The 25,848-nt window shown below is 34.1% G+C and overlaps 1 protein-coding gene across 1 annotated transcript in view; it reads right to left on the bottom strand.

Moving 5' to 3' along the window:
• Positions 1–1,433: 1,433 nt before the first annotated feature.
• Positions 1,434–25,848, bottom strand: part of CADM2 (cell adhesion molecule 2) — a gene marked incomplete at its 5' end in the record, with an annotated part of 414,789 nt that continues 390,374 nt past the window's right edge. The window contains 2 exons of the mRNA XM_044669250.1: positions 1,434–1,552; positions 2,323–2,448. Of these exons, the coding sequence (XP_044525185.1) occupies positions 1,434–1,552; positions 2,323–2,448 (245 nt within the window). The remainder of the gene's footprint in view (positions 1,553–2,322; positions 2,449–25,848) is intronic.

The following is a 25,848-nucleotide window of genomic DNA, read 5'->3' as shown; positions in this document are numbered from 1 at the left end:
TGTGAAGCTAAAAACATGGCAGAAATTCTCTTTTACTCGCTGTGAATAAGTTTGTACCTCACAAAATGCATAGACAGGAATTTAATATAAATAATTAGTCCATTTTTACACAAAACATATCTTAATGCTTGTTTTTCAGTTTGTTTTTGGCAAATCAAGATAGGTAAGCAGCTCTGAAACTGCCAAATTTTTAAAAAATTGAGATTATTTTTATTTTTTATATAGCAAACTTAAGAGTTTATTCCTTAGGATATTAATCAAATGTGGTTGTAATTTAAAACCTGAGGCTGTGCACTGGTTGTTAGCTTAAAATTACCTTTCCTTATAACATTGTGCTTCCATTGTATAACAAATAAAAAAATTAACAAGAACTAGAAAAAATTTGCTGTCGAACAGTGCTAGGACATACAGACAAAAATACTAATACATGTTATCTACTTATAATATTGGTTTAAGTCATATCTAAAAGGATATAATGGACGTTAGAAAATGCTTACTTGTGACTGACTTACCTACAGCCCCAAAAGTTAAATATGTATCAAATAATGTTTAATTGGATTTATTATATGCACTATATACAGATACTAAAATGTCTTGAAATTGTGCCCTATGAATACGTCCAATCTGTATAGGTAGGTGAGTCCTTATGGAGCAAATAAATTATGAAAAAAATACAGAAACATATCTAATCTTTGTGATCCCCAAAGCAGTAAAAGTGTTGGAAAAATTTATTTGTAAATGAAACTACAGTAACCTAATGCAGAATGTATATAGATATACAGCATGATAAGATTATAACCCAAACACATGGCTCCAGTATCAAGTACTATTGGATTAATAGTAAATTGATACAGCTCCACCATTGAGTCCAAGCATTCTAGAAACTATACTACAATGTTTGTGTTTTCTAGGGCTTATGTTTCAAAAACTTGTCTTTGAAGTATAGACATATATAAAACATTCTTTGTAAACCTCTAATCTTAGATTGAACTTGAGCACATTAGGTCTTCACCTAATGGTGTGAATTATGAAAACTTTCCAATGGCATACTGATAAAGGACTATGATTAAAAGGAAGAAAACTGGAGAAGAAAAGCTTGCATACAATTACAATTTTAAATGTAGAAAAAAATTCAATACCATGGTTCAAGATGATGATTAACGTTGTTAAGGCTGTATATTCAAGCACTGTATGTTAAGAGAGCAATAATATGAATTTTAGGCAATAATAAATGTCCTGCATTATGGATGAGAGGGTAATTAAAGAATGATATTAAAGAAAGCTGATTGTTGGTATAAACTGGCTATTGGTAGCAGTACAGTATGGAGGTTAATAAGGGGAGCAGAAGATGGTAGAAATGAATTCTGAAAGATGATAGCCAGTTTTCTCCAGCAGTCAGCCTGATAAGGAAAACTCAAAATCTAGGTCTGTATCTAAATGAAATATTCTTTTTTCTCTTCTGCGTTGACTTGGCTGCCTTCTGCATTGATAATAGCTGTGTCAGCATCCGGTGCATCTTCAGCTCCTTTAGCTTCATTTGTTAAGTAAGTTCCTATGGAAATCAACATGAAAGAAATTGGTTGGCATGTTTATTATTTAACTAGCCACTATCATCCTACATTCAGCTGTTTTATTTATAACATTACCAAATTTCAATTAGGTTGTCATGCATAAGATATTTATTTTAAATTAAAAAAATACACATAGGCTCACTTTTTCATTGGAAGGTGGCAGGTTAAGTGTGGCCAGATCTATATAGATCAAATACTCAGCTTAGAGGATGGCCAAGGGGTAATTGGGACCATATAGCTACAATAGTAATTGCCATTAAAATGATTGAAATGATTAGATCAATCATGGCCACATCAAGAACAATGGTTCCACAGCCTATTTCTGTACTGTGTTATGCTTTAAAAAAATCATCCTTTCCTCTCTACTATGACCTCATATGTACATATTTGTGGAAACTCCAGATATAAACTTAGAATCAGTGACTAATCTTGAAGAAACTATAAAGATGGTAGTTCTCTGCTTTTTTAGAAATGAATGACAGCCTTGTTTCTAATTCTTTCTGAACCCCTCATTCGATGCAATGACCTTGGGTGAGTTGCTAGATATTCTTTTGCCTCAGTTAATCCAACTGTAAAATAAGGTAAAGATCAAGTCCTCTCTGGAATCCAGATGCTGAGTGTTAGCTGAGATTTTTTGAGCAAATGATTTACAAAAAAGAAAGGAGACAAAGAAAAAAACGTGTAGAGTGAACCTAGTCACAAGGAAGTATTGCTGCAAAAGGTGACCACACTTTGATTAAATCTCTCTTACCTTTATGCCTTGCCAGATATCGACCAAGCAGAAATATAGAACACAGTGTGACAAACACGACAACGGCCACTATCCCTCCTATGAGAGCATGATCAGGGCCCGTCTGTCCAGCCAGAGCATTTGGATCTAGATTTTAAAAACAAAAGAGATTCCCCCCCATCATTAGTAATTCCTTTGTCACAATTCAGATTATGTTATTTTTCAAAAATGCATAAATTTCATTTTTCCAACCTTTGAGGAGAATATTTACCTTTCTGTCAACATCTTTTCAATAGTATAATTCTAATTGTATACCAATTGTATATGGTCTCAATGAAAGCACAGAAATTCAAAATACTATTTTGTACTATTTTACATAAGCTTCCATTGCTCTCACCTTGCTTTTTTGCTTATTCATTTTAGTACTGAATATCTGCCTATAGCCATCTCTAGGAACTAAAACAAGTGATTGAGAATTGAGGATCAGATAAGCATCAGCTGAACAGTGTCTGAGTAATTCAAAATTTATATGGCTAAATCTTAGTGGGAATCCCTTATATATTCTTTTCTTGTCATCCTCCTGCTGCAATAGAAATAAAAGGGGAGATGAAGTACAGCCTTTCTCAGTTCCTCTACAGATAGCTGAGTCTGTATGAATTGTATCCTATATATGTATCCTGCATCTTTAAGAATTCACTCTAAATTATTTAGTCCATGAATTACTACAGTTATCCGATTAACAACAGAGTGAGTTACTCTAATAGATCTATCAGTATTTTAAGACTCTCCCTTACCTGATGGCACAAAAGATCATGAAGGTTACTAGGTTTAAGATTTCTCTACTTTGCATGTATTAGTAAAGGGTTTCTAAATCATATGAGAGGACTAAAAAGAGGGAGTTCTGTGAAATGACACTATTTAGGGTTAGTAATTCGTCTGACATGTAAAGTGATGAATCAGCTACCTTTAAGTGTAGACTCATTCTGAATTTTTATGGGAAGAAAAAGATAAATGGCTTTACTGTACTGAATCCTAAGTGAGTCCAACTCTCAAGACATAATGTCTTATCTATTCAATGAAGAGGAGAATTATAAATCTCAATTTTTTCTTTTAATAGAAAAAAAATGAAGACTGTACTGCCAAGCAACAGTCCAGGTAATTATCATAGAAGGTGAAAATATGCATCAAACATTATATATAAATAATGAATTAAAATAATCTCATTTAAATATAAGAATTTCTTTCACAAGTAATATTCCACATTAATTAAAAAAATTTATTTGAGAATAGCACTATATAGTAGAGCTGTGGTTTCATTATTATGGATTTGCAGCAGAAAAAAATTTCCTTACCAGTTTAGATTAGCATGGGTTCTATTACTTCTCTTTTAGAGTTACCTATTACATAATTATGTATAAAGATTCTAGGCTTACAATGGGACATGCAATTCCACTTAATGACAATCATAGTTGTAAATGATTTAAGAAAAGGGTAAATTATCACACCTATAAAATGGTCAGTGATTGCTATCAGGTATGCTTATAGGATTAAATTAATAGTAATGGCATTTTTATCAACTTGCTTTATAAACTTTATAAACTTATAAACTTTTCACTGAGTTGAAACATAAAAATCATCTTTGGCTCTGTTTCCCTAACTCCTCCCACATACCCTCAATCAGTAACAGATTCTTATCCATTTTACCTTCAAAATATCACTTGATTCCATCCCTCTTTCTCTCTTTGCTTAGTTACCGCCCTGGTTCAGGCTTATTTCACCTTTTCCCCAGACAACTGCCATACCTTCCTAGTTGTACTCTCCTCTCTCATTCATTCCCCACATAGCTACCAAAATAATTTTCCAAAAGCATAGATCAAACTATATTACTTCCTGCTCAAAAGTCTTCAAAGCTTCTGAGACAAAATACAAATTCCTTAACTTGATATTTAATGTACTTTGCAATCCAGCATCAATCTATCTTTTTAGAAAAAATTTTGCACATTAATTTACTTTATTTACCCTGATATATTAACAGTGTAGCAGTCATGTTCAGGAGGATTCATGCCAAAAGAGGTAAACGGAATTGTATCAGCCCATCTCTTTTCCCCCACCCTGGCCAAAAAAGAGACTGAGGCAATGTGTGCAGTAAAGGCTCTTATCTGATCCTTTAGGAATGATAGTTATAAAGATGGGAAGGCATTAACTAGTGGGTAAGTTTTAATGGCATTCTGGGTCAAGCTAGAAGCTCCAGAAGTTGGGACAACTGTAAAAATGTGCTCAGAGATGACATAGGTGACAGCAAGCCAGAATCAATCAGAGCTTTCTGAAACAAGGGACCAAACAAGGGAATACACAGAAGTAACTTTGGGGAGGTTCTGAAATGGTAAAAAGGTTAGGGAAATATATTAAGAATTAGCTCAGTCCATGTAAGTCAAGAGTTTGCATGGGTTATACAACTGTATATTCTTATGTTTTATTTAAAGGAACCATGTAAAATGTTAGGCATTGTCATCTCTGTTTTACAGATGAAAAACCCAAGGCTCAGACACATTAAATAATTGCCTTAAGCTGATTAGATGGTAACTGATAAATTGGAATTAGAACTAGGCCTTCTAATTCAAGTTAAGAGTTCTTTTGTTTCAATCTTACTATATTGAAGAAAAGGATTTCATTGGCAAATAACTGAAAAATCTTTACTTTAACTTTTAATTTTTTATACGAAACATTTTTGAGCTTTTCTAGGCTTTTTAAAATGAGTGAATGTAATCAAAATGTCATTGAACAAGATGATTTTTATTCATAGGATTGTTTAGGTGGAAAAATGAGGCCTATGGGATAGATATTGTAATGCTAATTTGCTGGGGAAAGAGAATGATGCAAGTCTCATAGAATATTTCTGCACACAAGAAACAATATATTGGAAGTCAAGGGTCAGAATAAAAGATCCTGATTTATTCAAGGAGGAACTGATATAACTCAGATGGTATATGCAATTTATGCTTGTAAAAATCAATTTGTTTTTATTAACGGCAAGCTCCATTTAACTTACCCTTCCATCAAAAATGTGGGTTAGAAGTAGTGATATTACACACTTATGGGTAGTATTAGAAGGGTAGAGGCTAGGAATCCATAAAAATCAAATCCATTTATTTACTTAGGAGTGGGAATTAGGGATTTTGGAGTAGCAATGAAATACTCATTTGTATTGTGTGAATAACTGTGAATATGATACACATAGTAGAGGTTTGACAAGTGTTTGTTGAATAAATTTAATAACCAGTTTTTATTTATTGCCAATGAAGTTGGAACAGGAAATATAGATCCACATTTCAGTAGAAGAGATTTAGGTTTCAAGGAATGCCTTTCTGACAGTAAAGTTGATAAACCATGGAACAAGTTGCCAAGTCAAGTTTTGGAGTACACTGTCAAAATCTTTAAGACAAAGATCAAAAACCATCTCTTAAGGAAAGCTCAAGTAAAGACATTTTTAGATGAGAGATAATCATGGTTGATTCTGATGTCCCATCTTTTTTATTGTCTTCATTTTACTGATAGGGAATTCAGTGGACATAAATGATATATGACTTTCTGAGCAGTAATGCTGCTTTTTAAGCTTAACATTCCTTTACCTCTCTACTTTCCCTATCTAAATTCCAATCATCCTTAAATGTTTGCTACATAGAGCTTTTATTTTCTAATAGTTGCTTCCATGTTCTAGGCAGCAGACCTACTTGAATTCATTAAGTGCCTCGTATGCTAAGGACTAGAGTTACAAAGAAAGGCAAAAAAACAGGCCTTGCTCTCTAAGGGCTCACAGTTTAATGGGGGGAAACAGTATCTAACAATAATGTGCCAAAAAATCTCTATAGGATAAAATTGGGAGTAAACTCAGAGGCAAAGTACTAAGATTAAAAAGGCCTGGTAAAAGCTACTTGTAGAAGGTGAGGACCTTAGTTCAAGTTTTAAGGAATCTAGAGAAGCTAGGAGGCAGAGATGAGGAAAGTGTTCCAGGCATGGGGGAGATACAGTAGAAATGTTCAGTGTTGGGAAATAGGGTGTATTATACACAAGGAGGCCAAAATATCAAAGAGTACATATAGGGGATTGAGGTGTAAGAAAAATGGAAGAGTTAAGATGGGGTCAAGTTCTAAAAGGCTTTAACACCAAACAGGGAGTTCATATTGATCCTTAAGCAAGTCATTGAAGATTTTTTTGGGTAGGGGGAGTGATGTGAACAGAGATATTTTAGGAAGATCAATTTGACATTTGACTGGAAGATGGATTAGAGTATATGGAATGGATGATTTATTGTAGGCTTTTATTTATTTTAAGCTTACTCTGTTCAAAACACTGTGCCAAAAGTTAGAGATACAGATAGGAAAGCAGAAGCAGTTCCTGATCTCATGGAGCACAAACTGTAATGAAAAATAGCTCTTCATGACAGAAAACAGTGTGCTTAACTAGCAATGTTCATGCAGTAATAGTCCCTAACACTAGTGCCCAATGCAATAAAGAGCTTTGAATGATTTGATGATTCAAAACTCAATTTTGATGTTTTATATGACTTTAAGAGACTGCCTCATCTTTCTCAAATGGATTAGACTTCTAGAAAGAAGGATAAACATTTAAAAATATAAAAATAGCTTTGCATAATTTTTAGATTGAAATATATTATCCTATGGCAATATGTGATATTAGTAGAGCCCTTAGAGAGAAATACATCCTTCCATTTACTCTGGAGCCACATATTATATTATAATCTTATATTTAATTACTGCTTTTACCCCACAACCCAAAATTCAAGAATTATTCTTGAAGGATAAGATCATTAAGATATATTGCTCCCTTAGTCTGTATGGGGCATGAATTTAGATAAAATTTCCAATAAAGCTAATTAATGTAATGGCTATAAATCTACATATATTAATTTGAGGCTAAGGTAACAAAAATAAACCAGATTTTTCTTCTTAAAATATAGGAACTTTTAAAAAGTAAAATAGATTCTGAATAACCATACCAGATCAATAAGTACTAAACTCCCCAAAGAGTTCATGTACAAAGAAACGTAAATAAAGGACAGTAAACAAATAACACTGTTTTCTACAGCTGTTTATTTAATTTTCATTAAAAAATGATGAGAACCACTGTATTTGATTTGTTGTTAAGAGCTTGTCTTGGGCAGCTGGGTAGCTCAGTGGAGTGGGAGTCAGGCCTAGAGACAGGAGGTCCTAGGTTCAAAGCTGGTCTCAGCCACTTCCCAGCTGTGTGACCCTGGGCAAGTCACTTGACCCCCATTGCCCACCCTTACCACTCTTCCACCTATGAGACAATATACCGAAGTTAAGGGTCTAAAAAAAAAAAAGAGCTTGTCTTAAATGCCCTACACACCTTTTAAGAACAGTCTTATGAGGCAAGGTCATGAGCAGTGGTGTTTGAGAAAACTGAAGAGTAATGTGTAACTATAGCCTGTATTTGTTTTTGCAAGTGTGCTATTGTCTACTTTTTTGAGAAGGTTTAACTTTAAATTTTCAGATATAATTTTTCAAGAATAATTTGTTCTCTGATCATTAGTCTTCTTTATTTACCAATAGATCATATTGTGCTAGGAACCACATACAAAGTGAACCTACCAAAGACATTGCTTCTGTTCTTGAGGAAAGCAAAAGTTTTCAAAGCAAAACAAAATTGTATTTGGGGCCAGGGTAGATTCTAGTATAATTCTCTTCATTTCAGTGTTTTCCTCCTGTAGTAACTCAATTTTGTTTTCCCTAGGCTTCTTCAGCTAAAGAATGCAAATGACCCTAGAGATGATTCTCCACATTGAGGAAAGTAGTGTAACTATTAGACCTGAGGAGTCCTTCACTAAAATTTTCACCTCTTTCAGTATTGACATTCAAGGGAGCACAGAATATTGGAAGAAAAGAAAAAAATTGTGGGGAAATGGTAAAAATTACGTAGAGGAATGACTTTAAGGTTATATTGGTAAATGAAAAAAGAACAAGATGAATCAGGGGGCAAATCATGGGAATATGATGCTTGTTGCTGAATTTGGAAAGGGATGATATTCAGTTCTCTATTAGGAAAATGTCATGGAATACACATGCATACATTCTGCTTTGGATATGAAGTCACATAATCATTGAATCTCAAAATTGAAAGGGGTCATGGCAGTCATCTAATCTAACCTATATAAAAATAGAATCAATCATAGTCTCAGAATTGGAAGGGACCTCAGAGACCATCTGGCTGAGCACCAAGCACAGTGCCAGCACTTTATCTATCTTTGCATTGAATTCTAGAAGAATCCCCTCTACAGCATTCCCAACTTGTTTAAAGACTGTATAATTTAGAGGAAAGAACACTACCAAGAAATCACGAAGAGGAAGTGCTTGCTGGTCCAACTCAGTTACCAACCAACTTTGTGACCTTTAACATGAGGTTAAACATAACATAACCTCTTTGAGGATCAGTTTCTTCATCAGTAAATTGAAAATATATGTCAGTATATACCTCTCAAGACTATTGTGAAGTTGAAATGATAAAATGAATGTAAAAGATGTTTTATAACCATAAAAAGAAAATAACTTTTTATCATACTGTCTCCATTACAAGATTGAAATCTCTAAAGACTAGGATTTTCTTCCTTCATGTTTTTGTCCAACAGGCTAGAATACAGTGATCCTTCATCTTTTCCCTTGAAACAAGTCCATAACAGCCTGTCATTGCAATGGAAGAGATTTTAATAGTCATATTCCTTTGCGCAATGATGTCCTAATTTAAACTTCCAAATGGAAAACATCATGCAGTTTCTAGCACACTGTCTCTCATATTGTTGGTGTTCTGTACATATCTATTGAATGAATGAAAAATTCTTTGAAATTTATGACCCTCTAACAGATCTCTCTATTTTTCCATGTTTTTGAGAAAAATCAACATGTTCTTTCAGTAACACCAGACTAATATTCCCTTCTTGCTTCTTTAATCCTTTTCCTTTTTACATGGCCTCTCAGAAATGCTGAATTTTGATTCAGTTACTTCATATCTTTCTAGCTTGTAAATGTTTTCGATGTCAACAATGCACAGAAACTCTTTGCACATCAGTGAGCTCAGCCTACATGCATAACATGAATAAATTGAATCCTCCATTAAGAAAGAAGGCAAATGTAGAACATGTGACATTGGCATATACTGATCTGACCACGTAAATGGTATGCAAATTAAATTTAGGCAAGATTATACAGAAAAGCCATGGAGGAGGAGGAGGAATGTGTTTATATCTACAGCATAAGAAATTACTTTGGAAATGGTTTCTCCTTAAATTGCAAAGTAATTTTGCACCTAACCTGAACATAATAACATTATTTATGCTCTCTTTTGAAACAAGGAGATTGTAAAATTTGGAATTGTAAGGAGACTCTAAGATTATCCAGCCCAAAATCATTATTTCATATATGAAGAAACCAAGGCTCTCCTAGAGGTTAAACTTAAGATAAGGTGCATATTGAACCATGGTACTCTGATTCTAAATCTAGCATTCTGGTCACTATTATTTAAATATTGAAGTAGGCATGAATTCATTAGAGTAGGTAATCTCTTTAGCAATGTAGATCAGAACGCTTTTATGATTTAGCTGATGAACTTTTAGTGTCACTTGCTTACAATTCTTTCTGTTTCCAAGACCAATTCTCTATCCACTGTGCCATATTGACTCTCAATATGACTCTTTGGTCATCTAACTGTGACATTCTTTTAACTATATCGATATTTAATCTTTTACCATAAACACTCCCACATATACACAAAAATATATTTCCCTTTTTATAGGGTAAATTTCTATTAGAAAATCCTTAAATGTCTGCAATCTGTTATACTATTTTCATTATATCAACTAATTTCACAATTTCAACTAATTGATTTAGTCAAACATTTTTTTATTCTATATTTTATCAAACCGACTGGTTATTTGACTCTGATCACTGTAGAGTGAGTCAGAATGCACAATGTAGACAAAGAAAATATAGACTATAAATTCTGTTGCTGTACTTTAATAATAATACTAGAGCTATTAACATGAATTAGCAGCCTCTGATGTCTGTTAATATTGTTTATATATCCATTAAAGAGACTCATGTACATTGGGACATTTGTGGTTCATGTTACTATAAATATTAATCTACTGTCTTTCATGTCTCCTAAGTTTTCTCCAAATAGAATAGCTGCCCAAAATGTTGACTAAAGAATATAATCACAACTTCATATATGATAAGAGCACAAAATAAGACAATCTTTATAATTTATTATATTTAAGTTAATTCAGCAAATATAAAATTAAAGTAGTAGAAAAACTTTTTGATAGGCTATTTAGTTTATTTTTGTTTTATTTGGTGAACTGCATTTAAATCACCCTTGGAAAAATATTATCTCCCTTCCTTCAGTCATTAAGAATGTGCCACAACTGTGTTTGGCAGAACATAGCATTTTCTCAGAAAACTGACAGCAAGAAAGTTGCAGAAAAAAATCCTTCCTAATGAAATTTAAGGATATTTTCTCTATTTTGTCCTATAAGGAAACTGAACAGTTGTACGTTAATCACTCTAACAAGAACCTTCTTATATATGGCTAGTAAGGTTATCGCTAACTTTTTCTTCTCTGAGTGAGAAGCTTATTTTCCAAGCCTTTCCTCATCTTATTTTGCCTCTTCCTGTTTCTCTTACTCTATGACTTCATTTGCTGAACTACAAACTGAGTACAGAATCTGACCCACACAGTGCAAAATAAGTCTGGCTTCAGAAAATACTTTATCAAACATACATCCATTCTATTGCCATGTCCCAATTTATGAATGTCCCACACATATAAAGAGCAGGAGTATTTTCTTCAGGCAGTATTTCCTTTTTGCTAGCTTCCCGAAAACCAGCAGTCATAGGTGTAGAGAAAAAATTATGTCATTTTTTCCTGATTCTTTTTGCTGAAGGGTGGACTAATTGCTTCTATAATTATAATATATGGAGAAAAGATATATTTCCAGTACCTCTAAATTTCTTTTTCCACCAAACGATAGGCATGTAAGTGCCTACTATGTGCTAAGAACTGTGCTAAGTACTAGGGATACAAAAAACGCAAAGGACAAGCTTGTTTACATTCATCTAATGGGGGAAAATACATGCCAACAAATATATGTGAAGAAAACTATATACAGGATGAATAGAAAATAATTAGAAGAAAGAAAGGACTGTAACAAGAGGGGTTAGGGAAGACATCCTATAGAAAGTGGAAATTCAATTGGGAATTAAAGAAAGTTGGGGGGGGGTCAGTAGTAAGGGCAGAGGAGAGAGATCATTACAGTCATGGGGGCGGTGCAGGCAGAGAAAATGCCTGCAGGTGAGTGACAGTATCTTCATGGAACAGTTAGGAGGCCAGTGTCAGTAGACTGAAGTATATATGTTAGTGAGTAAGGTATAAGATAACTTGAAAAGTAGAGTAGGTTAGGTTATGAAGGACTTTGAATGCCAAACAGAGAATTTTATATTTGCTCCTGAAGGTGACAGAAAGTCACTGGAATGTTGCTTTGTGGGGGAGGTAGTATGACATAATTAGAGCTGCATTTTAGGAAAATCACAATAGTGACTGAATGGAGAATTGATTGAAATGGGGAGAGACTTGAGGCAGGTAGACCCACCAGCAAGCTGTTGCAATAATCAGGGTGTAAGATGATGACGGTTAGTGGATCTGCACCAGAGTAGTAGCAGTGCCTGAGGAAAAAAAGGGCAGTATTTGAGAGATGCTACAAAGGTGAAGTCAATAGACCTTGGCAACACTTTTGATATGAAGAGTGAGAGAAATGAGATATCCAAGATAACTCCTGGGTTGTAAGCCTAAGGGACTGCAAAGATGGTGTTGCCACGAGACTAAGTAAGATAGGGATTGAGAAGGAGTTATGAGGAAAGATAATGAGTTCTGTTTTGGACATATTGATTTTGAGATGTCTACTGGATATCTAGTTTGAGATATCTAAAAGGCAATTGGAGATATGAGATTAGAGGTCAGAAGGGAGATGGGGCAGAAAAGGTAAATTTGAGAATCAGCACAGAGATGGTTATTAAATGTATGGGAACTGATGAGATCATCAAGAGAATAGTTTAGAGGGAGAAGATAGGAGAACCCAAAAAAGAACCTTGAGGTACATCTACTGATAAGTCATGGTCTAGAGGAGGATCCAGCAAAAGAGACAGAAAAGAAGTAGTGAGATAAGTAGGAGAAAAACTAGGAGAGTGGTGTCTGAAAAACCTAGAGAGGAAAGAGTCTAAGAAGAGTGGGTCAAAGGCAATAAAGTCAGGGATAATGAAGACTGAGAAAGGCAACAGGATTTGTCAACCAAAGAGCATTAGGTACTTTGGAGAGAACAGTTTTGGTGGAATCATAGGACTGGGAAGTCAGATTATGTGGATTTAAGAAGAGAATGAGATGAGAGGAAAGAAAGCAACTATCATAGACCACATTTCAAGTAATTTAGCTACAAAGAATAAAATAAATATGGGATAACAAAAGGGAAAGAATGATCAATTGAGGATTTTTTCCCAGGATAGGGGACATATTCATATTTACATGCATTAAGAAATGAATCAGTAGAGAGGGGAAAATCGAAAACATGTGGAAGAGTGTAGAAGACAGAGGAGGCATTCTGTTAGAACTGATGGGATCACTTGAACAAGTAAAGGGGTTGGGCTTGGTAAGGAGTAAGATCACTTCATCATGTAAAACAGAGATGAAGAGAAAGCAGCAGAGGATACCTGAGGGATAGGAGTCAAGGAAGAAGGGAGAAGAGAGAGTTCACTATTTGAATTAATTAAATATATTTAGTATGTATCTCTTCCCACTTGGGCATCCCAGTACTACCTTTGGGTTCAATATAAGGGGAAAGAAATATATTTTTATTTTGACATCCCATTTATCCAATATAGACTCTATTCACAGAACAGTTAAATCACCAGATAGATATAAAACATCGAACTGAAATTTACAAATACATACATATAATCAAGAAAACCCATTCACTAAATATTTCTTGATCCCTCATATAACAATGGGGAACAGTTTTCTCCAAAGACCCCCGTGTCAGGAAAAAAAAAAGGTAAATGAATTCTAGAGGTAGAAAACATGTGTTCTAGAAATCCTGTTGCTGCTGAAACAGAACCCTGGTTAGGTAACTTCACTTTTGGGCAAGGCTCTCCTTCTGCCTATCACTCTCAGGGAGCCCTACTTATCAAACTATCAATTACTGTCCCAAAGCTACCACTGCCCATAGGTAAGTGTTCTGATTGCATGGACTCTACACACTTGGGGGATATTGCTTAATGGTCTTTTGGATGGAAAAATGCCTGTGCCTCAGGTAAATGATTTTTATATCTCAAATAAATGTTATTTTTCCCTCCACTCAGACCTTCTGGAGTAACCATGAGCAGTTTTTTATATTCTTTTGGTCTTTGTCACCTACTGAACCATTTAAGCTGGTGTTCCTCAAAGGGCCTTTCAGGCAGTTATTGTCTCACCTTTCACCACAGAGGGTCTCTAAACCTAACCAGTATCTGGGTTAGGATAAGTAAATCTTTTTAAATCTTTTCTCTGTCACAAAGGGCATCATAATTTTTATACTAGTTTTCTGTGACTGGCTTTAAATACCCATTTTTAATCCATCCTCCTTATTACATGTTTTACTCTTACTCTTCCACACAAAATTTTCATGAGTCTAAAGAATGTTCCAAGACTCTGGTATAAGAGGAGGGTTAAAATAGTGAGTTTTTTAATGACATTTCTTGGCATATCAGAAAAACATTTTTCTTTGCTTGTATCTGTATGAGAAACCATGATAAGTGCATTTTAAAACAAAAACAGAAGCAAAATAACAACTCTTTCTGCCCTCAAGGAGCTTACATTTTCCTGGGAAGCAGAAAGATAGATAGATAAAGTAAATCCAAAGTAATTTAAAAGAAGGAAGGAAAGTCATTCTTAAATGCCTGTTATGTGCCAGTCTCTATGGTAACCATTTTACAAATTCTATCTCATTTAATTATTACACAAAACCTTGAAGGTAGGTGCTATTATTAACTCCATTTAAGAGTTAAGGACACAGGCAGTTAAGTGACTAACCCAGGGTCATATACATATTAAGTGACTAATGCAGAATTTTAATTTAGATTCTCTTGATTGTAGAAACAGCACTCTCTCCATTGTACCATCTATCTGTCCCTTTAAGAAGAGAGATTGTTAACTGATGCACTCTTCCATAATTTTTGCCTTTATAAGAAACCCTCATCTTCCATCATAGAATCAATACTGTATGTTTGTTCTATGGCAAAAAAGCAGCAAAGGATAGGCAACTGAGTTTAAATGATTTAGTCAGGATCATAGAGTTAGAAAATGTCTGAGGCCATATTTGAACCCAGAACCTCCTGTCTTTGGACCTGGCTCTTAACCCACTGTGCCACCTAGATGCTTCCATATTTGCCTTTCTTTAAAAAAAAAAGTTCTTAAAGTGAAGAAGAGACTTTTGCAGAAAGATGAAGATTTTGAAAATCAGAAAAAGAAAGAAAGTAGCCACTATGAATGGGAGAATAACATTAAAGTGGAGAGATGTAGGGAACAAATAGTCTAGTTTGGCTATAATATGAAAGAAAAGGACATGAAATAAAACTAAAAAGATAGCCTGGAGCCAGATCATGGAAACCTTAAATAACAAATTGAAGAATTTATGTTTGTTTCTAGAATAAAAAGAGACATACTAAAGGCTTTTTGATTATGAAATTGACATTTTGGATTGTTATTTTGGCAACTTAGTGGAGCATGAATTGTATGGAAGATAGTAGAAATAGGAGATCAATTTGGAGGATAACGTAGTGATTCAGGTGAGAAATAATGATGAGTTAAGAGTTGTGGCTTTGTGAATGGGGAGAATAGACTGAATATAAGGGGACTTGTTGAATAGTACAGATAGGACTTAGTATACATGGGTAGTGAGTAGGGGGAAGAGACAAATATAATTTCAAGGTTCTGAATCCAAGTCTATTCTTTTCTACTTGATGGTAGCCACAAGTGAAGAAGAACAATTTATGGGAGGAAAGGATGATGACTTTGTTTAGGGAAAAAATTTAATTTGAGATGCTTGTGGGCAATCCAGGTAGAAATATTGGTTATTCATCCTTCATGTTAGAAGAGGATCAATAACAACAGAGATATCTTGACTTTGCATGAATTGGCTTAAAGTAAGGCAAAGTTACACAAAGTCTCGTCATATTAAGTCCAATAGCAAGAAGTCAAGATGACTGGCAGTGGTTTGGGAAGCAGAGGATAACCTTCATAATCTTCTGTGTTTGACCAAGCTCTAAGTGCCCTGTAGTGCCTGCTTTAACTGTCTTCATGGTCATTGGAATAAATTATTCTCATCTGCCTATTCCAGCAGGGAAAGTCTTTACAACTCAGAGTAGACAGCTCACTAAACCACCAATGAGTTTGTGGTCCATCAGTTACATTCACCCTAGTTTAGCCCATCTGTCCAGATAGTTTACCAGGGTGTGGCAACTGAGGATGCTTCTTGGAGCCACAGATTAGAGCTGAGTTCTGAGTGGACACCAAAGGCAGATGAGTAACTCTGAAAAGGACTACCTCCCACCAGAGGTGCTGTTCTATTGACTTTGCATAAATACCAGTTGAATTTGTGGATTGGCCATCAATTATTTAATGCTTTCACTATATAATCAACCTGTCTTTTCCCCCACGTATGAACTTCTCTAATATCTTTTTTAAACTTTTTCTCCCATGCAATTTATTATTTCTGATATGTTGCATTCTGCCCATGTCTATCATGTGTCTCTCCATTGCCTTTTGTGTGATCCTTTCATCCATCATGAGCCTCTTTTGCTTTTTTGGATAATTTTCATAGACTATATTATTTCATTACTTGTAGTCAGGTATCATCATACTTTCATAAAAGCAAAATTCAGTTTATACAAGTTCAATATAGTTCAATATAGAACTATTTCTAAGGATTCTTAATTACTTAAGTAAAAAAGGATCTCATTATAAGGCAGAGTGTGTCAGTAAAAAGAAAGTCTCATTATGTGGGTTCTAAGGATAATATTAGCAGTTTACTGTGGAACTGACTATATTGTAAGTTTCTAATATATCAAATATGTTATCTGGAAAATAAACTCTGAAAATGCTTTCTCTCCAACTTTGTTCTAATTTTAACAAACTGGTTGGACTAAGGCTCTAGGATATTGTCTATAATGAAAGAATTAGTGTGAGATGTATATTGCCAAAAGCATTCCTGAAACACACACAAAGCAATTGCAATAGGCTATGCTTACATTGTGACAATGCATCCAATTTAAGCAAACATGAAATTTGCATATCTCATGAATTAATAGAGCATAGCAAGAAAGATCTTGAGAAATAGGTAGGTAAAATAATGCCAACAGAAACTGTGACCAACTTCCCCAAGGAAAGACTGACTCAAGAATTAATGACTGACAGATCTGTCTATGAAACAATGCTGTCTGGCATGACAAGTGAATATGAAGCATGATTATCTGTACAATTGTGTCCCACATCTTTGCAGAAAACCTTTGGGCTTACTGCCTTGTCATTTCCTTACACAGAACTACATGTCTGTTCTGCACAGAATTCAACTATTCATTTTTACAATTAAAATAGTTCTCCTTTGAGTGCCAAATTCAAGGACCCTCTGAAATGAAGGATTAACTAAAATCTGTTACTTTCAAGCTGATGAAAAGTAGCTATTTAGATAGTGAAACATTGTATATACTATCTTGGGATCATGAAAATTAGTGTTTAAGTCCTTTCAGGATAGTAAATAGTACCTAAAAATGGCTTAGTATTTTAATGATAGCCAAGTATTTATAATTTTTTTATGCTAATGATTGGTTTCTCAGTAAGAAATCAAGGGAAACTGCTGTCTACAAGAAGATTCTTTGACCTTCACAGATGTCATCAAATAATTAAACCTAAAATAAATCATATTCTAATTGTGATGGAAAATTCAATGTAGTCATTACCATCCTTCTAAAGTTGGCATAATCGTCTACTTCTATTCCTGTAATCAGTAGGGTGTTGTTTGGTTAGTCTTGGGGTGTGTGTGTGTTTGTGTGTGTGCACAAGCATGAGCATACACACACACACACACACACACACACACACACACACACACACACACACACTACAAAGTCACCAGCTCTTTTCTGCAGTCCTACATTTTCCAGTGTTTTAATTAGGTTCCTGAGCTACCATATCATAAATATGGATGGTAGAAGACTAAACAATTTTCCCAAGGACGCATTGTAAACTAATGACTCAGATAACATTAAAACCTGTGACATCTGTCCATCCCTTTTATTTATATTGTCCATCAAATTATCCACCTGTCTGCTATGTCAGGAATTAATTTAAATACTTTTAAAATTATCTTTTTACTTTTTTTAAAAAAAGAAAAAAGTGCTTGATAGATTTCTTTTGCTAATTATATTAAACAAATAGCTGAATTCTTAGCAATTTTTGTACAATAAATGAACATAGGAAAAATAAGAAGCCATAAAAGGATAAATGCAATTGAGATACATCTGACAATTGCATAGAATGGCTTTAATGAAAAAGTAAAAGATTGGTGTAAAGCATGGTGTCCCTTTAATTGTATTTTGGTTGAATGATGCCTTTTAGAATCTACTACATGTCATTTGAGATGAAAATAAAGTCATGGTGATAAAAAAAAAACAAACTCCTAACCCAATGGTACTTCATTAAACGAAATTTGAGGCACTAACCAAATATCTAGTAGTATATGTCATACTGGTATAATATTTAAAAAAAGTAATGGAAAGTGAATGACACAATGATTTTATAGTTTTTTATTACCTTTTTTAATTGAAGATATAAAATCCCATCAAAACTTTTGTTGTTGTTTAGAAAACCAAAAATAGAGCTTTTGTTCAGGTAACTAAACTTAGAAATAATTTCCTACTGCATCTGTAAATTAATTTATAATTTATCATTGTTCATGCTGTCTCTGTACTATCAGAAATGCCGCTATTTTCAGAGCCAGAACATTATACACAAAGACTGATACACTGTGGTCAAATGAAATGTAATGGACTTCTGTACTAACAGCAATGCAATGACCCAGGACAATTCTGAGGAATCTATGGAAAAGAACCGTACCCACATTCAGAGGAAGAACTACAGGACTGGAAACACAGAAGAAAAACAACTGCTTGAACACATGGGGTTGATGCAGACATGATTGGGGATGTAGACTCGAAATGACCACACCAATGCCACTATCAATAATATGGAAATGAGTCTTGATTGATGACACATGTTAAAACCAGTGGAAATGCATGTCATCTATGGGTGGAGGATTAAAGGGGGGGCTGAAGAGGACAGTAAAAACATGAATCATGTAACCATGGAAAATTTTTCTAAAAAAAATAAAATATGAAAAAAAAATGCTGCCATTTTTAAATTTAATTATCACATGTTTAATGAATTCATTGTCCTAAATACCTTCTCATTTGGGCTCTTAAAAGTGTCTTCAATTTCCTGCAAGTTGAATACAAGGCAATCTACAAACAATCATTTTTTAAAACTACCTTTGATTATAGTTTGACAGAAATGCCATTCAACTTTGATTATACCTTTAAAAATATATTCTTTACTTCTCAGTATCCAGAAAGGACTTTATTAAGTGTTTCTTTTTTACCAAGTAGAAAATTCTGGAAGCTTCATTTCTCATTTACTACAATACAAATCTCTGTTCTTTTAACCTGGAGGAAAGCTAACTTGGATGGAGATAGATTGGAAAAGAAATTAGAATTAGCTTTGTGGAAGTTTTGATGAAACAACTACTAGTGTTTGGTGAAATTTTAAAAAATAGTTCTGATTTATATGACTGATGAACAATGGTGATTCCTCAAGGCCATTTATTATTATTATTTGCTACAAATAAAATGGACAAATACAGAGGATTTCTAACTAGCTACTACTATTTTCCATACATACCATTTAAGACATTAATAATACTCTACCAAACTTTCCGGTGGTTCAGTGCTCTTTAGATCAATGCTCTCTACTGTGGTTTAGCTAAATTCTACCCACTGGGTCATAGCTATACTAGCACTTGCATTTGACAGACTCATTTTCTACCTTCTCTTGAGACAGCAGGAAGGGATTGAATCAAAGGTCCAGCATAATTACTACGTGTGTTTCAGATTAAATAAATGTGATAAAAGCTTCCATCTAGCTCTTGATCAAACATGTAAAGAGATGCTGATTTCCCGTGACATATTACAATATGTCTGTTGAAATAGTCCCAGATGCCATAATGTAAATTACTTACATTTGGGATTACTTGACTAAGGAAGACAGCAATATCATTCACTTCTTAAGTGCTGCCCACTGGGAGTTTGCAAAATGTGGTCTCATCTTAAACTTGTTAAGAGAGACATTAAGAAATAATGGAGCCATGTTTGTTTTACTAAATGACTATTGTGCTCAAACTATTTGAAGAAGGCAGTCTCAATTTTATAGTAACTTGAACTGTACTCCCTGTGACAAAAGGCCACATTACATCTGAAGGGATTGGAAATTACAATAAATAAATGTTTGCTTGCCTGATATATTATCATTATAAAATATATATTGTACATACACACATATATAAATTTGCATTGCCCATTATGCATTTCAAATATTTTTATTTTGTTTATTTGTAAAAAAATAATTTTGTTTAATTTCCCAATTAAATGTCAAATTTTTAAACAATATTTTTTAGAAATTTTGAGTTCCAAGTTCACTTTGCTCTTCTGAAACTTTCTCCTACTTGAAAAGGCAAACAATTTGATTTAGATTATACATGTGAGGTCCTTTAAAACATATTTTTACATTAGCCATGTTGTAAAATAAAACACAAAGCAACAAAAATGAAGAAGGTAAAAAAGAGTATGTTTGAAATAACTTTCAGAGTTCATAGTTCTCTATCTGTAGGCAGATAACATTTTTCATGTGGGTCCTTTGTAATTCCCTTAGATCATCGTTTTGTTCAGTGTAGTCAAATTCACAGTTGATTGTCTTTACATTACCGTATATAATGTACAATGTCTTAGTTCTTCTCATTTCACTTTGCACAAATTTATATGTCTCTTCCCAGGTTTTTCTAAAACAATTCTGTTCATCATTTCTTATAGCACAACAATATTCTATCACAATCATATACTATGACTTGTTTAACTATTCTTCAATTTATGGGCACCCCCTCACTTTCCAATTTGACATCACAAAAAGAGCTGCTATAAATGTTTTATACAAATAGGTTCTTTTACTTTTTCTTTCTTCTCTTTGGAATACAGAATTGGTAGTGGTTTTGCTTTTGGAGTAATTTCAAAATATTTTTCAGAATGATTGGATTACTGTACAACACTAGTGCATCAATTTCCCAATTTTTCCATATCCTCTTAACCATTTGTCATTTTCTTTTTATGTCATTTTGCCAATCTAATAGGTGCGAGGTGGCATCTCAGAATTGTTTTAATGTGCATTTCTCTAATCAAGAGAGATTTAGAGCATTTTTCATATCTTTTGATTTCTGAAAACTGCATTTTTAAAACATTTATTAATATTCATTTTTAACATGGTTACATGATTCATGCTCCTACTTTCCCCTTCACCCCCTCAAACTCCCCCACCCATGGTCGATGAACATTTCCACTGGTTTTAAAATGTGTCATTGATCAAGACCTATTTCCAAATTGTTGTTAGTTGCATTGGTGTGGTAGTTTCAAGTCTACATCCCCAATCATGTCCACCTCAATCCATGCGTTCAAGCAGTTGTTTTTCTTCTGTTTCCACTCCTATAGTTCTTCCTCTGAATGTGGGTAGCTTTCTTTACCATAAAACCCTCAGAGCTGCCCTGTGTCATTGCATTGCTGCTGGTATAGAAGTCCACTGCATTCGATTTTACCATAGTATATCAGTCTCTGTGTACAATGTTCTTCTGGCTCTGCTCCTTTCACTCTGCATCAGTTCCTGGAGGTCTTTCCAGTTCACATGGAATTCCTCCAGTTTATTATTCCTTTGAGCACAATAGTATTCCATCACCAGCATATACCACAATTTGTTCAGCCATTCCCCAATTGAAAGACACACCCTCCTTTTCCAGTTCTTTGCCACCGCGAAAAGCTCAGCAATAAATATTTTCATACAAGTCTGTTTATTTATGATCCCTTTGGGGTACAAACCCAACAATGGTATGGATGGATCAAAGGGCAGGCATTTTTTATAGCCCTTTGAGCATAGTTCCAAATTGCCAGCCAGAATGGTTGGATCATTTCACAACTCCACCAGCAATGCATTAATGTCCCAATTTTGCCACATCCCCTCCAGCATTCATTACTCTCCCCTTCTTTCATTTTAGCCAATCTGCTAGGTGTGAGGTGATACCTCAGAGTTGTTTTGATTTGCATTTCTCTAATTATTAGAGATTTAGAACACTTTCTCATGTGCTTATTGATACTTTTGATTTCTTTACCTGAAAATTGCCTATTCATGTCTCTTGCCCATTTATCAACTGGGGAATGGCTTGATTTTTTATATAATTGATTTAACTCTTGTATATTTGAGTAATTAGAACCCTGTCAGAGTTTTTTGTTATAAAGATTTTTTCCCAATTTGTTGTTTCCCTTCTGATTCTGACTACATTGATTTTGTTTGTACAAAAGCTTTTTAGTTTGATATAATCAAAACCATTTAATTTACATTTTGTAATTTTCTCTAACTCTTCTTTGGTTTTAAAATCTTTCCTTTCCCAGAGATCTGACAAGTATACTATTCTGTGTTCACTTAACTTATTTAGAGTTTCCCTCTTTATATTCAAGTCATTCACCCATTCTGAATTTATCTTGGTGTAGGGTATGAGATGTTGATATAAACCTAATCTTTCCCATATTGTTTTCCAAATTTCACAGCAGTTCTTGTCACATAGTGGATTTATGTCCCAAAAGTTGGGCTCTTTGGGTTTATCAAACACTGTCTTGCTGACGTCAATTACCCCAAGTCTATTCCACTGATCCTCCCTTCTGTCTCTTAGCCAGTACCATACCATTTTGATGATTGCTGCTTTATAGTATAGTTTCATATCTNTTTGTTATAGTTTTTCCTAATTCAGTAAAGAAGTTTTTTGGTAGTTTGATAGGTATGGCACTAAATAGGTAAATTAATTTGGGTAGAATGGTCATTTTTATTATGTTAGCTCGTCCTACCCATGAACAATTAATGGTTTTCCAATTGTTGAGATCTAGTTTTAATTGTTTGGAAAGTGTTTTGCAGTTCTTTTCCTATAATTCTTGTGTTTGTTTTGGTAGATAGATGCCTAAGTATTTTATATTGTCTAGGGTGATTTTAAATGGTGTTTCTCTTTCTACCACTTGTTGCTGTGATGTGATGGAAATATATAGAAATGCTGATGATTTATGTGCATTTATTTTGTATCCTGTAAGTTTGCTAAAGTTGTTGATTATTTCTACCAGCTTCTTAGTTGATCCTCTAGGATTTTTTAAGTAGACCATCATATCATCTGCAAAGAGTGATAGCTTAGTCTCCTCTTTTCCAATTTTGATACCTTCAATTTCTTTTTCTTCTCTAATTGCTACTACTACTGTTTCTAGTACTATGTTGAATAATAGAGGTGAAAATGGGCATCCTTGTTTCACTCCTGATCTTATTGGGAAGGCTTCTAATTTATCCCCATTGCATATGATGCTTGTTAATGGTTTTAGGTATATACTGTTTATTATTTTTAGGAAAGGTCCTTCTATTCCTATACTTTTCAGTGTTTTGAATAGGAATGGATGCTGTATTTTGTCAAAGGCTTTTTCAGCATCTATTGAGATAATCATGTGATTTTTGTTTGTTAGACTGTTGATATGGTCAATTATGTGGATGGTTTTCCTAATGTTGAACCATTCTTGCATTCCTGGTATAAATCCCACCTGATCGTGGTGGATGATCTTCTTACTTTCTTCCTGGAGTCTCTTTGCTGATATGATATTTAAGATTTTTGCATCTATGTTCATTAGGAAGATTGGTCTGTAGTTTTCTTTCTCTGTTTTTCATCTCCCTGGCTTTGGAATCAGTACCATATTTGTGTCATAAAAGGAATTTGGTAGGACTCCTTCTTTGCTTATCATATCAAATAATTTGTATAGTATTGGGATTAGTTGCTCTTTGAATGTCTGATAGAATTCACTTGTGAATCCATCAGGCCCTGGTGCTTTTTTCTTAGGGAGTTCTTTGATAGCTAGTTCAATTTCTTTTTCTTATATGGGATTATTTAGGTATTCTATTTCTTCTGCTGTTAATCAAGGCAATTTATATTTTTGTAAATATTCATCCATATCTCCTAAATTGTTATATTTGTTGCCATATAATTGGGTGAAATAGTTTTTAATGATTGTCTCAATTTCCCCTTTATTAGAAGTGAGGTCTCCCTTTTCATCTTTGATACTGTCAATTTGGTTTTCTTCTTTCCTTTTTCTTATTAGATTGACCAGTACTTTGTCTATTTTATCTGTTTTTTTTCAAAACACCAGCTTCTAGACTTATTTATTAATTCCATAGTTCTTTTACTTTCAATTTTATTAATTTCTCCCTTGATTTTTAGTATTTCTAATTTAGTTTTCATCTGGGGATTTTTAATTTGCTCACTTTCTAGTTTTTTGAGTTGCATGCCAATTCATTAATCTCTGCCCTCCTTAATTTGTTAATATATGCACTCAAGGATATAAATTTCCCCCTGAGTACTGCCTTGGCTGCATCCCACAGAGTTTGGTAGGATGTCTCATCATTGTCATTCTCTTCAATGAAATTGTTGATTGTTTTTATGATTTCTTCTTTGACTAATTGGTTTTGGAGAATCATACTATTTAATTTCCAATTAGTTTACCTGTCCAGATGCCCTTACTAATTATTATTTTTATTGCATTATGATCTGAGAAGATCACAATTATTATTTCTGCTCTTTTGCATTTGTTTGCAATGTTTCTATGCCCTATTACATGGTCAATCTTTGTGAAGGTACAATGCGCAGCTGAAAAGAAGGTGTATTCCTTTTTGTCCGTATTTATTTTTCTCCACATTTCTATTAAATCTAGTTTTTCTAGGACTTCGTTCACCTCTCTTATCTCTGTCTTATTTTTTTTTTTGGTTTGATTTATCTAGATCTGAAAGAGGAATATTTAGATCTCCCACTAGTATGGTTTTATTATCTATTTCCTTCTTGAGCTCTGCCAGTTTCTCCCTTATGAATTTGGATGCTATGTCATTTGGTGCATACATATTGAGCATTGTTATTTCCTCATTGTTTATACTACCTTTAATCAAGATGTAATGACCTTCCCTGTCTTTTTTAATTATATCTATTTTTACTTTGGCTTTGTCAGAAATCATAATAGCCACTCCTGCCTTCTTTTTCTCATTTGACGCCCAAAAGATTTTGCTCAAGCCCTTAACCTTAAACTTGTGTATGTCCACCCACCTCATATGTGTTTCTTGTAGACAACATATGGTAGGATTTGGTTTCTAATCCACTCTGCTATTTGCTTCTGTTTTATGAACGAGTTCATCCCATTCACATTCAGAGTTATAATTATCAGTTGTGCATTCCCTGACATTTTTGTATCCTCCCCTAGTCCTACTTCTTCTTCTTACACTATTTCCTTTTAAACCAGTGATTTCTTTTAAGCAGGTATCCCTTATCCCCTCCCTTGATTAACTTCCCTTTCTACCCCCTCCCTTATTATTCCCCTCTTTTTATTTTTAAAGGCCTAATGAATTCCCTCTCCCTTCTTCTCCCCTCTCTTTTTTGACCTCCCCACTCCCCTGCTCCCATTGGTTTATCCCTTCTGACTTTCTCAGTAGGGTTAGATAGAGTTTTATATCCCAATGGATAGTATAGCTACTCTTCCTTCTTTGGGTTGATTACACTGAGAGTAAGGTTTAATAATATTACCTCTTAATGCTCTCTTCCTCTCCTTATAATAGTATTTATCCCCTCCCCTTCCCATGCCCTCTTTGTGTGTAATAGAATATCCTATTTTTCTTATTCACTCAAGTTTCTCTTGGTGTCCCGTACTATTCAGCCCCTCTTTCCAACCCCCCATATCATCTTAGACCATTTCGTATTCTGTCCTCTCCCTATGAGTTATGCTTCTGATTGCTATAATAGTGAATAGAGTTCACTACAAAGAATTATACATAGCATTTCTCCACATAGGAATACAAATAATTAGATCTTATTGAAGGCTTTAAAGAGGCAAATTAAAAAATTATGAGTTTTCTTTCTTTCCCCTCTGTTTCTTATTTAACTTTTTTATGTTTCTCTTGATTTTTGTGGTTGGATATCGAACTTTCCATTTAGTCCTGGTCTTTTCTGTGCAAATACTTGGAAATCTTCAATTTTGTTAAATGCCCATACTTTCCCCTGGAAGT

The sequence above is a fragment of the Gracilinanus agilis genome, chromosome 3 (assembly GCF_016433145.1).
Source record: "Gracilinanus agilis isolate LMUSP501 chromosome 3, AgileGrace, whole genome shotgun sequence".
NCBI classification, from domain to species: Eukaryota; Metazoa; Chordata; class Mammalia; order Didelphimorphia; family Didelphidae; genus Gracilinanus; species Gracilinanus agilis.
Note: the sequence above shows the minus strand (reverse complement) of the source record. Positions and strands in the feature narration are given on the sequence as shown.